General features: G+C 37.7%; 2 protein-coding genes across 3 annotated transcripts; one reads left to right on the top strand and one right to left on the bottom strand.

The window, feature by feature from the left end:
• Window positions 1–188: 188 nt before the first annotated feature.
• RB195_000239 (uncharacterized protein) lies at window positions 189–5419 on the bottom strand (the record flags this gene model as incomplete). Its single annotated transcript, XM_064196472.1, has 9 exons — window positions 189–224; window positions 287–425; window positions 490–602; window positions 1828–2025; window positions 2120–2260; window positions 2382–2472; window positions 2802–2880; window positions 5182–5265; window positions 5383–5419. The coding sequence occupies 9 exons, from the start codon at window positions 5417–5419 to the stop codon at window positions 189–191; spliced, it is 918 nt and encodes a 305-aa protein (XP_064052353.1).
• Window positions 5420–5781: 362 nt separating this feature from the next.
• Window positions 5782–11465, top strand: RB195_000238 (uncharacterized protein; the record flags this gene model as incomplete). Of its 2 annotated transcripts, XM_064196470.1 has the most annotated exons (12): window positions 5782–5831; window positions 6036–6129; window positions 7025–7160; window positions 7228–7310; window positions 8393–8473; window positions 8530–8639; window positions 8701–8761; window positions 9632–9782; window positions 10663–10823; window positions 10937–11098; window positions 11176–11295; window positions 11370–11465. In XM_064196470.1, 12 exons carry the CDS (start codon window positions 5782–5784, stop codon window positions 11463–11465), a joined length of 1305 nt encoding a protein of 434 aa, XP_064052351.1. The 2 variants fall into 2 exon arrangements, with proteins under 2 accessions (XP_064052351.1, XP_064052352.1); XM_064196471.1 differs by lacking the exon at window positions 5782–5831 and having other exon boundaries at window positions 6115–6129.
• Between the last annotated feature and the right edge of the window lie 1793 nt (window positions 11466–13258).

Genomic DNA, 13258 nt, shown 5'->3' with positions numbered 1-13258 from the left:
TCTTTGTGTGGTTCTAAATCGACGAAATAAGGATAAATGAAAGATCCAGAAGAATGAAAACCATGGAAATTCATTCAAGAGGCACCGTATATTGTATGACAATATCACTCAATATCTGAAAGCTAAGTGGATGCTGACATAGCAGTACATATGCTTAACCATGTATATGCCATGTCGGCGCTTGGAGGCTACTGATCTTGACTCTGAGTGGTGGCGTCCTTTCCCTGAAAATCAATCAAGAGAGAAAATTACTAGTAGATATAACAGCTGTAACCGTAACCAGGACCCCTTTGAGCATATATGGGGTGTTCTTCAACCAATCACTTGCGCAAATAGCCTTATAGGTAGGTCGTGAAGGAGGAAATGGATGAAGGATCTCATATATCAAAGTCTTAACTTGTACGGATATTTCAATCTTCGGAAACCTTAACGATTTTTTTTAGAACTTTTACTAGAACTGAACAGATATTCTCATTAAGGTGCGCTTACCGTAATTTATGTCCAAGTTGTCGTTCTACCATTTTTTGTGGATTTCTGTCATCATACGGCATAACTCCCGTAACCATAACATATAGTACAACCCCGGCGCTCCATATATCAACCTAAATAACATGGATAAAAATTTCAATGTATATTGACCTGGGAAAAAAAGTGAGGATTCTTTCTCACATGGGTTAGAATTTTCCCTACTCTAATGGTGAATGGATTATATTATATATATATATATTTGAAGTCTAATTTTAATTTTTTCCAAGTTTTTTTTTAGTTTATTTACTTATCTAATTCAATCTATTTACTTTAACATTTTTTCATATTTATTTCACCCCATGAGTCTGGTATGGTAAGGATTTCTGATGGCTAAGCACTATGTGGGGTCGTAGACTGGAAGAATGATGGATGATTGGATGGGATAGCCCTCATTTCTTCGTAATTGCCGTAAAAAACGTCCCGAAACCAGATTCGTGGGGTGATGCCTTTAAAATACTTAAAAAGAATGCTAGTAAATTTTTAAATAATTTTCTGGGAAATTATTTTAAGCAAGTTTTTCATGGTTGAAGTAGTTCTTTTCCAGCACTTTCGTATTTTACACTAACACATGAACGAAAGTGCATTATTTTCGTTTATATTATGTCTTTTTCTTCTTCTTTTGGCTGTTCAGACGATGTCGTGTATTTAAATCCTGCTACATAACTACGGATATTATAGTCATTTCGTTTTTTTTTTCTCTTTCAAATACTGTTACAGTAATGTTACGGTGTTATGTGTTACGGTAAAGAATTCTTTCTCGCAGGATTTTATGTTTTGAGCAGTTTTTCAAATCTACAGCGCTAATAAAACACTTATTTTGCGAAATAATTCGTTTTGTAAGATTATATTCAACATAAATTTCCAACTAGTATTTGGTTTTTTTTTTCTGAAGCATCTTAGAAATCGTAAATAGATCTAATTTCTTGGGGAATTCTCCGATAATATGATTTTAACCAAGCTATTAATAATTAATAAATGGTAATATAGTAAATAATAATATAATAATATAATAATTAATAATAAGTAATAATAGTAATAATAATAGTAAATAGTTAAATAATAATAATTAATAAATCTATTCACGTTTGTGGTTCACTAATTTCACTTAATAATTGTTTTGTGCTGTGAATTGAGTAATCTTTAAATTCAACCTCAAATTTAGCAGGAAAGATTACTTCGAATTTTGTGGATAACTACTGCTTACGTGAGGATCACTTTCCCAGTAGAATTCTCTATCGCTTTATTGTTTTTTTACATGCAAATATATAAGGCTTTAGAGGTGTTTACGAGACAACGTACCGTTTGTCCACTGTAGGCGATAGCTCGGAGAATTTCTGGAGCAACATAGGCCCTGCTACCACAGAAAGTGTTCGCCTTCTCGTTTTGTTTCAAGTATCGAGCGAAACCAAAATCTCCTAACTTGACGTTCTCATGTCGATCCAGAAGAACATTTTCGCACTTCAAGTCTCGATGAACGATGTTACTACGTTGTAAGTACTAAAAGGAATAATAAAAAAAAAATTGTGAGCGACTCCATGTAGTACATTTTTTGCGTCCCTTTCCCAGAAAAAAAATGAATATATGTACTAACAATAAGAGCCTCGACAAGTTGTCGAAAAAGTATTTTGGCTTCATTTTCTGGAACTCTTTTTGTTTTCTTTATTTTCTGTAGAAGGTCACCACCATCGCAGTATTCTGTGATGAATATTACATAATGACTGATGTCCACAACCTGGAATTTTTCAGCTAACAGGGGTTTAACATTCAGACTCTTTTAACTTAAGTGAATGTATAGATCCTCAACAAGAAAACCAAAATTTCCGTCTAGCTTAGAAAAATCTTTATTCGGATACCTGATAGACTCGTAGTACACATTCGTGGTGCAAATTTCGTACTAGAGCCATTTCCCGCGGTAGAAACCGCCTTACATATTCAGAAGGTACTCTGCAATCAAGCTCATTTTTGCGCAAATATTTAATAACATTTAATAATTTATTTAATATTTATTTTAATTGAAAAAAAGGCAGGTGATTATGTTTTTGAGAAATCATCAATTTGTGTTTTACATTATTATATTTTTATATCATTTTATATTGCGAGTGCGTATGTATTTCGGATCGAAAAAGTCATTTTTGGTCAGAAGAATCAGACTAGGACAGACAAAAATTATTACTATCATTCTTTGATAGAGCATGGGACCCTTTTATGGGACCCTGTCATAAGATAGAGGCTTCCTAAAATACATAACTAGATTCACGATTATGCTTGCTCACCTTGTGTCGATAATTTTAACAGCAATACTGAATTTGTTATCAGAGAGTCCTTTCATCACTTGTGAATACGAACCCTTTCCTTGAAATTAAAATAAATAGAATTGATTTTTTAAAAAAATACTCTAAAGTCAATTGCACTAAACACGACCTCACTCGACAGGGATTTTTTCCATTTGTTGTTGAAGTGGTTAAAAAAGGTGCATTTTTAACGTTAACCAACCAAATTAGCGTTAAAGAAATAACTGTTGTATCATATTGTTATTTTGCGCCTTCACACGACTGCAGTGAATCCACAACTATCTCAACACTGATTAACCTTTATTTTCCTAAAATAAATTATCGAGTACTCGAGATCGGTCAAGAAGCACCCTGATGGTGCTATAGCGATGTCAAAAGACTACTCCACTGTCCTTCGCATGAGGCCATCAATGGCGAAGTTGAATAAGAAGAGTCTTGCCACTGCCCTTGTCTTACTCCATTTACTACTGCGGATGAAGATGTAGATCCACCTGGTGTTCCAACTGCAGTAGTTAATCGATTATTCATGTAACCACGCAAGCTAACGAACTCTCCTGGTACTACATCGACGCGGAGCGCCTTGAGAAGAACGCCTCGATGAGGAGAGTCGAAAGCGGCTTCAAAGTCCAGAAACTCTAATTGCATTGACTTCGAGTACCGGTGTCGCTCATCACTTTTCTGATAATGAACACCTGGTAGAACGTAAATCGGCCAAGATGAAAGCCGGCCTACTCGCTGGAGTTCTTTTGCGATGTTTTATAACCCGATCCAGAAAAATCCCCCCTAGAACGTTGTTCCATAGCATGCAGCAATGAGATTCCACATAGTTTCTAAGATCTGATAACTTCTTGAAGACTGAGAAAACCGATAATGTTCTTATATTCGCAGAAACTTCACCATGTCGGCAAGCTTCCATCGAAACTAACCACAGCCTATTGAATACGCATGCATCCTAACACGTGTAAGTTTCCTCGGGATCTGCAATGCGGTTATCACGGTGAACGGGCAACTGATCGAACTCGTCGAAAAGTTCTGTTATCTGCGCTGTATGCTGGAGAGCTACGGCGGCTACGAGAAAGATACTCAGCAGAGACGCGCTAAGACCATTTCTGCATTCAACTCCTTAACAAGGAGTTTGTGGTAAACTCTTATCGGTCACGAAGTTAAGCTACTAGTCTACTTGTCCGCTGTCCGCCTTATATTGATGTACGGATTTGAGCGTAGAAGGTATCAACATCTTGGGTCGCCATCGAAGGTGGCCACAGAAAATCGTATTCGATTCTTTGATAACATTTTAAGAGACCAGCAGATCCCCTTGTTCAACGTGATCTGATGAGCTTGTGGGGTCAAGCTGGGAAACGCCACCTAGCTTGGATCCACAGCTCTGGAACGATGTGGTGAAAGAGCCCCTGAGGACATTCAGCATTGATAAGCAGTTCAGGCCGGACGTCAGGTTTCCGGGAAATGGAATGGCAACTATTGCGAGCGTATCACGATTTTGTGGTGGGAAACCACAACGAAAGTAGAGTTCTGATAATAGATAGAGGAACCTAGTGCGGCTCCTCTCATCTTTCTCTGATTGTCGCAACAAAAAAAAACGACCTGGAAGACGCCGTTTTTACGATTTCAGTAGCAACGCGCTACTTTTCCCTGCCCCACGTTCAGGAGCATACAGTTGAGGATCTGTGATCCCTTCTTAGCAGCCTATTCAAGTAAAACCAGTGAATAGGCTGCTGAGGGGGTGGAACGTGTACATAAAGGTGCGTTCTTACCTACCTACTAGGAAATACAGCAGTTCTTTTTACTTCCTTCTTTTTTTTACAGCGGTCAAAACAGAAAAGGTAGGCGGAACCGCACTGAGTTCTGCAGTCTACTACCTTAACAACTCTTCGCTTTCGATGGGTTTCGCTCCACGTTGAAATCGGGATACGCTGCGTTTGATAAGTCAACCAGGTCCTGCGTACCACAATTCGGCAGGGTAAACTACTCTCGAATAGCATGAAATACGAAATTTGATCTGCCGCCACTTTCGTTCGCACCATTCACTACTGGATTTTGATGTGTATGCGTGCTGTAGACTGAATTGTTGAGCCTACAAAGAGACAGGCTCATAAAAATTCCTGTGATAAGTTACCAGATCTTTCATCTGTTCTGTACCCTGTTTTATGGGACGCTGACATTGAGATGATAATTTAATTCGTTCCTTATTGGCATCCATCTAATCAGTTTTGAAGCTTAAAAGAACCATCAAATTCTTCTACGAGAAGTCAAATCTTGAGTAATTCACCAACAAACAAGAGCATTGCCTTTAATCCACCAGAAAATCGATCTCTTTAAATGAAATGTTTTCTTGACCACTAACCAAGAAATTCATTAATCTTGATTCTATATTCTCTTTCCAGTTTGCCCAAGAGAGACTTGTAATCGGGATCGGCGTCCATTGTTTCTGCATAAAAAAGACATAATTTTTTTGGATATTTCACACTATTCTGCAACCTCCTGTTGTTTTTTTTTCCTTCAAATGAAACTTTGATATTTTGCTGAAAACTTTGAAAGATCGTACCTGAATGCACACTGGATATCGTCTCGCCGGTCGACATTGCGAGATCCGTCCTCACCTTCCCAAGTTCGGATGGCGATGACCCAAATGTGTCCCCTCTTCCCGAACAAACCTTAGTGAGGTGGAGTATTTATCAAAATGACTGCCACCGATCGAGCGTGACGCTTATATACTTTCATGTTTTTCATGTCGCTGTATAATCATATTCACAGGAGCATTTCTTGCTGACCTCTGCTTCAAAAGCGGTGTTCAGGAATGATTTTCGGCCGCATCTTCCGGGCCGCTTTTTACGGCAATTAAAAGGAAATGGACTGAATCTCTCCCCCCCCCCCTCTCCATAGTCTACGATCCCGTATACGAATACTCCACTTGAAATCCGTACCACCTCAGATTCTTGGGGTGATGCCTTTAAACATAGGGATCAGGAGACATTTTCATTGTAACAAATTTCTGTAAATAATGAGAAAAAAGGACTTCTACTCGCATTTATCGGTTTGACGTCTAATATTATAGGCGTTTTAGAAACATGGCGCCTTTTTACATATATGTTTACATTGAAAATAGAGCGAAATGTTTCTTTTTTTTCTAATTTTGTTCAAATATGTAATTTATTTCATTGTATTTCTTAAAATCCACAGAAATACATTACTTTTCAGACACGTCAACTTTCGTACGGGATCTGAAGCATTAGTGGTCTTGTTCAGAAGTATAACAGGAGAAGATTGGAATGATATAATGCATGACTGTATGGTAGGTTGTGTTTTGTCATACAGTACAACATTCTTCAGGATCCTTCTTGTAGAAGGCATAGGATAGTAATAGATTTTGGTGATAACTCGCTTCCTTTCGGAAAATTTATTTGAATATTTCTTTTAAATAACTGCAATTCTTTTTTTGTAGAACGGATGTGTTGCCTTTTTTTTTCGATAAGGTTGTGTTTTGTGGTTGTGTGTTGTTTGTTTGAGCTGGTGTTTACCTCTAAACACTGCTATTGGTAGTGGTTTTAAGGTTTTCAAGAATTTCCTTCCTTCTTCCAACCTCTTTTCCAACTATTCTCCAACATTCCCATGCCTTTCTGTTTTTATTTGTTCTCCTACCACGTCTCGTTCGTGTTTTCTCCGAAATCGTTTGTCTATACAGTGAGTAATAAGTGCGACCTCATCACTAGCGGATTCTTCATTGATGAAAACATAGGATTACACCTTTTCTGTCAACAATTTCGATTTTACATCGTAAAAGAGGATTTTTCATTCTGTAAGAAACTTTTTTCGCTCTATCGGTGACAGACCTTCTTCCAAAGCGTTTGAAAAAAGCTTCGCTTCAAATTTCATTGTCTCATTCAATGACAAATCTTTTCGTTTACATGGATTTAATTTTCTTGCTTACTTTTTTCAAATTTTTTTTAGTCCCTTAGGCAACGGATTGAAGCCAAAGGCTTAATTATTATAGAAGGGGGCAATTCAAAACCTGAGAAATTGAATTGAGGAATGGCGAGATTGCGGAAGTTGAGTCAAAGTTTAATTGTGTGCAATAATTCTACGCACATGTGTGTATTTGAATTTTTTTTAGTTTTAAAAACCTAGCCATAGCTTCCAAATCTTCTAATAGAAAGAGATATGTGGGACTCCTGTAGTGACCGTTGCAGAGAAGTCCTCCATTCTGTTATTGGCAAGAAGGCATGAACTACTGGAACACGGATTGTGGGAACTACTATGGATCAATTATTTATTTTTGCTCTTTTTATTTAATTATTACGTACATTGTTCGAAACCTTTTAGTAGGTTGGTTGACTTTGCGCTGGACCTAAAATAAACACTTCTTTGAGAAAAAAGAAATTCTGGATTACAGCTATCATTATGGAGAATTTTTCCTTGTTTTATTCAAGTGAGGAAGATGCTCTGCTAAGTTATGCTGATATAAGAAATTTCCAGGTAGTTTTATTTTTGATATTGAATTTATTTAGTCATTTATTTGTTATTATATTATATATTATTAGTAATTATTTTAGTAATTTGTTTCGTTATTGAACTTGATTTATGAAGAGATTTATGACAAACTGTTGCCCCTTTTCTCTAATTACTGTGCTCACCCTTCTTTTAAGGATATTATGCTACGAATCCCACAGAGAATCCTACCGTATGCTATTTATCCTGTAATATCTGTTTACACTCTGTAGTTTTCGTTATAAATTCACTTGCCAAGTTCTCTGAGGTCTCTTTCTCTGACGCGTTCTCTTCTTAAAGGTAGCTACCACGATAATGAGATCTCTCTACGGGAGGATGAGGTTGGAAGTGTGGATCAAGGGTATATGAGCGCAATCACGCTCAATTTCTAGTCATTATCCTGGAAAACGCCCTGTAAAACGGGATTAGCGATCGAATTTTCCTAGTGGTGCGCCAAATTAACGGAAGGATTTCCACCCACCTCATAGCGGGTGTCGGATTGAGAAACCCTTGACCCTACAGTACACTGGAGGTGTTTTCTTGAGAGAACTGTTACAATATTTTTATAGAAATCATGAGATAGTAATGGATTTCGTAGCTAACTCGCTTCTTTTAAGGATATTTATTAGGAAAAATTTACTTTTTCTCTCATAAAAAATACTTTAATACTGGTTTTGCTGGTTGTGAGCGAGAGAGACAGCGTCAACAGCCCCATCAACAGTCCGCCGGCAGACGCGGCGCGTGTTTCTGCTATCGCAGACGGAGCACGTTGTTAGGTGCCTCGTAGAAAAATTTTATTGCCAAGGCCGTTTCACACGCAATTTTTCCGGACTTTTTCTGAAATTAGGAAAAATTGGGGGTGATCACGTCCATACTCATGATCTACGCTCTACACCCTTTACCATTTCTTATCTATTTGTTCCCAAAATTGTCAATTTCGCGTTATGCTGCCTATAATATAAGATTTTCTATGTGTTAATGGTGCAATATCATATAATTACGAAAACATAGTATAATAATAATATCATAATAAACTATTGGTGTAATTTTGTATAGTTACGGTTTCCCAGGTAGTCTGGAACATGGTTGATCGAGAGCAGAAACGGTCCATACCGGTTGGAAGAGTAAAATTCCTGCTCAGACTTCTTAAGGTTGTCGTGAAGTTGTCAATAACTTAAACGTTAATCCTCTTCAACTTTATTTATAGGGACGTCTAGAGGTGGATCCTGAAAAAGATCGGATTCTATTTAAGCATATGTGCTATGAGATGGACAAGTTGCACAACGGGGACGATGTTTCCTTCCATGACGTTCTTTAGTAAGGGAGTAGATTGTGGCACTTAAAATTTAACATTTGGCCCAATCAATATTTCATTCAGCATGCTTTCGTATCGTTCCGTGGATATAAGGAAATCACTACAACTGGAAGAACTGTTGCAGGTAGGATTTTTGCCTCCGGAATCTCCGGAAGTGTCCACAACCGCTTGAATCGAATCCTGCTAAGAGTATGCATGGGAATCCATGCTACTAGTGAACACGTCGGGTGAACGAAGAGAAAACCTTCTCTCCTTACTCCCTGTTCCTCCCATCCTTGGTAGATTACCCAGGGGAGGAGGGGGTAATCTAATTTTTGAGGCTATTCTAGGGCCAATTTTTATTCCATACATGTCGCACATGGTTTGCTTCCATGACGCTCCTCACACCCCTTTTTTTATTAGCTAAGCTCCTTTTTTTCGTTTTTTTTTTGTTACCTCCATATCCAGATAGGGTCACTATCGATCGACATCAGCCGAGTTGAACAGATCTCTGGTTTTTTGCTAACATCTGAATCACCATCTCTGTACGATTTTTTGCGATTTTTTTTGTAACGCTACGTAGAGCAGCCAACCGATGACGCTTTAGCCCTCCAATTAGATTAAAGAATAAAATAAAGGATAAAGTGTCTGGCGTTAATCAATCCGCTTGGGATGCGTCACCACGTTCACTTCAATCCAGAATCGTTTGAGGTTCATGGACCCGTACCTAGCCTATGTACACAATGACATGCGGAGGCTAGCCGATGTGTCAAGTCAGTGTTTTTACCCTCCCAGACAAGTCTAGTACCATCTTATCGACCTCAGAGGGACGAAGGGCTTGGTAGGCACTAGAGCGGTTTCAAACCAACGATCGATCATGCTGCAACCACACGGGAACCTTTTACCGACTGCACTACACCGCCTCTAGATTAAATTAGATCAATAGGAGGAAAAGCTTTAGATTTTCAGCTTTATCCTTATCATTATACATTATACATGGACGATAATCTTACAGCGAGAAGAATTGGAGTTCATCATCGAGGAAGAGGTTGCTAAGCAAACGATCCGTACATGGTTGGAGAATTGCTTACGTCGAATTCGTAACCCACAAAAACAAAAAGATTCATTTGTAGATGTCTCGAAATATCCTCATCCAATTTCAACAGGTATGAACGATATCATCTTAACAACAAAATTATTTCCCTACGATTTCCCGAATATAGCAACGGGGCTGGGTCTTCCGACGATTTTTTCTAAGGAAGTAACGCTTCTCTCAACGCTTTCAATCCATAAATTTTCATACGTAATCCAACAACAGGGAAATCAATTAATTAAAAGAAAAACCTCAGCTCTCGTTGAATGAGTTCTTCGTTCACTAAACTTCATTCAAGTTCACTTAATAATATTAATAGAACTTGCTACGTAGTGAATTCTCAAAATTAATCTTTCCTAAAGATTCCTCCTGAGTAAACAGTCGTTTTCTTTCTCTGCTTAGCTCCATAATTGAAAAAGCACTTTCCAGGAACATACATATAAAATAGGAGGTGACATTCTGAGAAATTCATCAGAAAGATGTCAAAATTTCCGAGAATGTTAGCTATTAAAAAAATAAATTTTCGGGATCATTTCAGTTATGAAACGCCCTCAATATAATAGAGAAATTCGTCAAAAAGAAGCTAGAATTTCTCAGAATGTCAACTGTTGAAAAAACGAACTAATTTTCGAGAACATTTCGGTCACGAAACGTTTCCAGTATTATAGAGAAATTTGACAGAAAGATGTCAAAATTTCTCAGAATGTTAAATGTTAAAAAAAAAACTAACTTTCGGGAACATTTTGGTAACGAAACGTTGTCAATATTATAGGTTTAGGTGGCCTCCTAGGTGCTATGCTTAAATTATATCCGGGTACTGTGATACAGGAACGTGGCCGTAAAGCAACGCACTCTTTGAAAATAAATAATAAAAAATAAGGAAGAAATAATAGGAATTGAAAGTGTATAACCGTGTGACCTTCAGCTGTATTGTGGCTATGTTGAGTTTCTAGGTATGCCATCAATAATCTCGCACGGAATCGAAGACACTGATATTCCACGTTTTCGTTTTGCTAATGAAGACACATTAGCTGCAGAAGAAATTGTGCAACCTGCTCCTATTCGTAAAAAAGCGACAAAAAATCGAAGAAGTAGTATACCAGATGCATTCGCAGTAAGCTTCCCTTCGTTTTTTATTTTCTTTGTGCACTTAACTCTAATATTTCTACTTTAATACTTCCATTTTTATTTCCTGTTTTTTTTTGTTTGCTTTTATTTTTATTTTAGTTTCAAACAACAACAATCCTACAGGAAGCAGCACGTAAGTTCATGCAAAGCAGTAGCGAGAAAAAATTGGCCCAATCTCGTGCTTCTCGCCAACCTGAAGTGTCTCAGTTGCTTCCGAAAAGGGGCGAACAAAAAAAGATCTCCGTATCAAAGGGATTACATGTACGTAAAATAATTCTTTAGCCACTATATTTTTAGGTTTTTTTAAGATTTTAAAGTAATTTTATTCGTTGTTACAGTTGAATGTCTATGACTTGCCGGATGTAGAAGAAAAAGGAGAAGAAAGCGCATTCTCACCTCCAAAGCAGCAAAAATATGAGGATAACTGCGCTACAATCCCTTCATCCCAACAAAATAACGTAAGTGGACCACCTCCTCAAATTAATTGATCTCCACGTAGATCAAATAAATTTTCTTTTCCATTCACTTACAGGTCACTGGCACCTTATTCACAGCAACTACAGCACCTCAGTCAGCGCTTGCGGAAACTCCTCAGGATATTTCCATGTGGTGGGAAGCTGTCAGTTGATAGAATAGAAGTATGGACATCTTCTATGGACACTACCTAAGGATGTACTTAGACGGACAACAAGGAATATGTGCTTTACTTTGAAGTCTGGACATCAGAAAAATCAATACTGCATGGATCAATACTGGGGCCATGTTTTTTGTAATTCTTCGTGTAGAGTTTGAATTTCGTAAAAATATTGGGTATAAAACACGTTACAGGTTCCTCTTTTCGTTATCGCCGTCAATTTATTTAATTTATTTCTTTTCTCGCGCCATTTGTTCACTTTGTTAAAGTTATTTGGCAAAATTCATCTCATAATGTGTTGCACAAATTTTAAAATATTCCTTTTTTCAGCGATACTTTCTCAAATATTGGTACAACACTGCATTTTGAATAAAAGTGTCATGGATGAGTTATGATGTGAGAAAGAAAAGCTTCTGGAAAAATCCTATGTATTCTAAACGGAGATTTCAAGGTTTTTCTAGGATAATCCTGCTTTTAAAAGCTGTGAACTATTCTTTCTAAGTTTTTCTCCTACTTGAAGACTCCATGACTATTTCCTAGTTTTCGGGAACGGATGATTCAAAATACCAGGATAAGATCCACATTAAAATATCAATGAATCTTGACTTGAGAAGCGTTTTGTGGGTGTTACCTAAGCGATGATCAAAATTTCCACACATTATTAGATTGACGTTCCGGACTACTCTCCTTCGTCAGATTCTGGATAACAGAAAACAAAATGGGTTTGATTCTTATAGAGTATGGACAAAACGAATCATTTCCGACACCATTTTTTTTTTCTTTCATTTTAATCGAAGTGCAGGGCTGTTAAAACTGCTCGTGAAATTTGTGGTTCGCGTAGAGGACATCGAACTAGGCATGAAAAAAGATGGACCAAGGATAAAAAATCAAAAACAGAAAGAAAAGATCGAAAAAAGCTAATGTAAGTTATTGAAAAACTTGCTGATTGATCGGAGGAAGTCATTGGGAACGATGGAGAGAACAACAATGGAGGTTGCGCTATTGATCACTTTAAAAATAATCAGAAAAAAATCCCTCAACTATCAGTTCAAAATTGTTGAACAATGGGTCGACAGGAAGAACAACATTAGGGAGTGCATTGACTAATTTGAATTTTTTTTCTGTTTTTGAAAGAAAATTGGTTTAAAATTTGACTTTTCCCTCAACCCACTGCAATGGATCGACCAGTGTGTGATCTGTCTTCGAGGTCAAAATTCCGCTGCTATCGAAACCGGTGAGACATAGATTTCTGTTCTCTCAAGCATTTATCCTTCTCTAGACACAGCACCAATCTCAGCTTCAATGCCCTTATTGTCTCGATTGAATAAAAAGAACAAATGATGAAGAAAAAAATTCGTTCCTTCCCCTGGGCACTTTAATGATCAGTTGAGACCGAAGCGGTCATGGAAGCCTTGGACAGCTAGGATGTTCCTAGCACACAAAGGAGAGTTTGAGAGTTCCACAGTAGCTTTACGCCCGGAACCTCGCCATTCTGCAAGAATATCATCATCGACGTGAAAAGAGGGGTCTGGGAGGGTGATATAATCGTACCCAGAAAATTACTATCGCCAGCTACACCATCTGCGATTATATTGTTCTGAAATCAGCCGAGCGTGACGAATGCTGACCGAGTTCGACAAAGCATGCTTAAATATTGGTCTTCATCTGAATTTGCGAAAGCGATGTTCGTGAGAAACGGATGGGTCTCAGATGCCCCAATCATGCTCATAAAAACGAACATGTCGGAGTACACCAGCTATGTTTAGGTCGGGAAGTAAACATGAAAA

The sequence above is a fragment of the Necator americanus genome, chromosome IV, assembly GCF_031761385.1.
Source record: "Necator americanus strain Aroian chromosome IV, whole genome shotgun sequence".
In the NCBI taxonomy this organism is placed as follows: Eukaryota; Metazoa; Nematoda; class Chromadorea; order Rhabditida; family Ancylostomatidae; genus Necator; species Necator americanus.
Note: the sequence above shows the minus strand (reverse complement) of the source record. Positions and strands in the feature narration are given on the sequence as shown.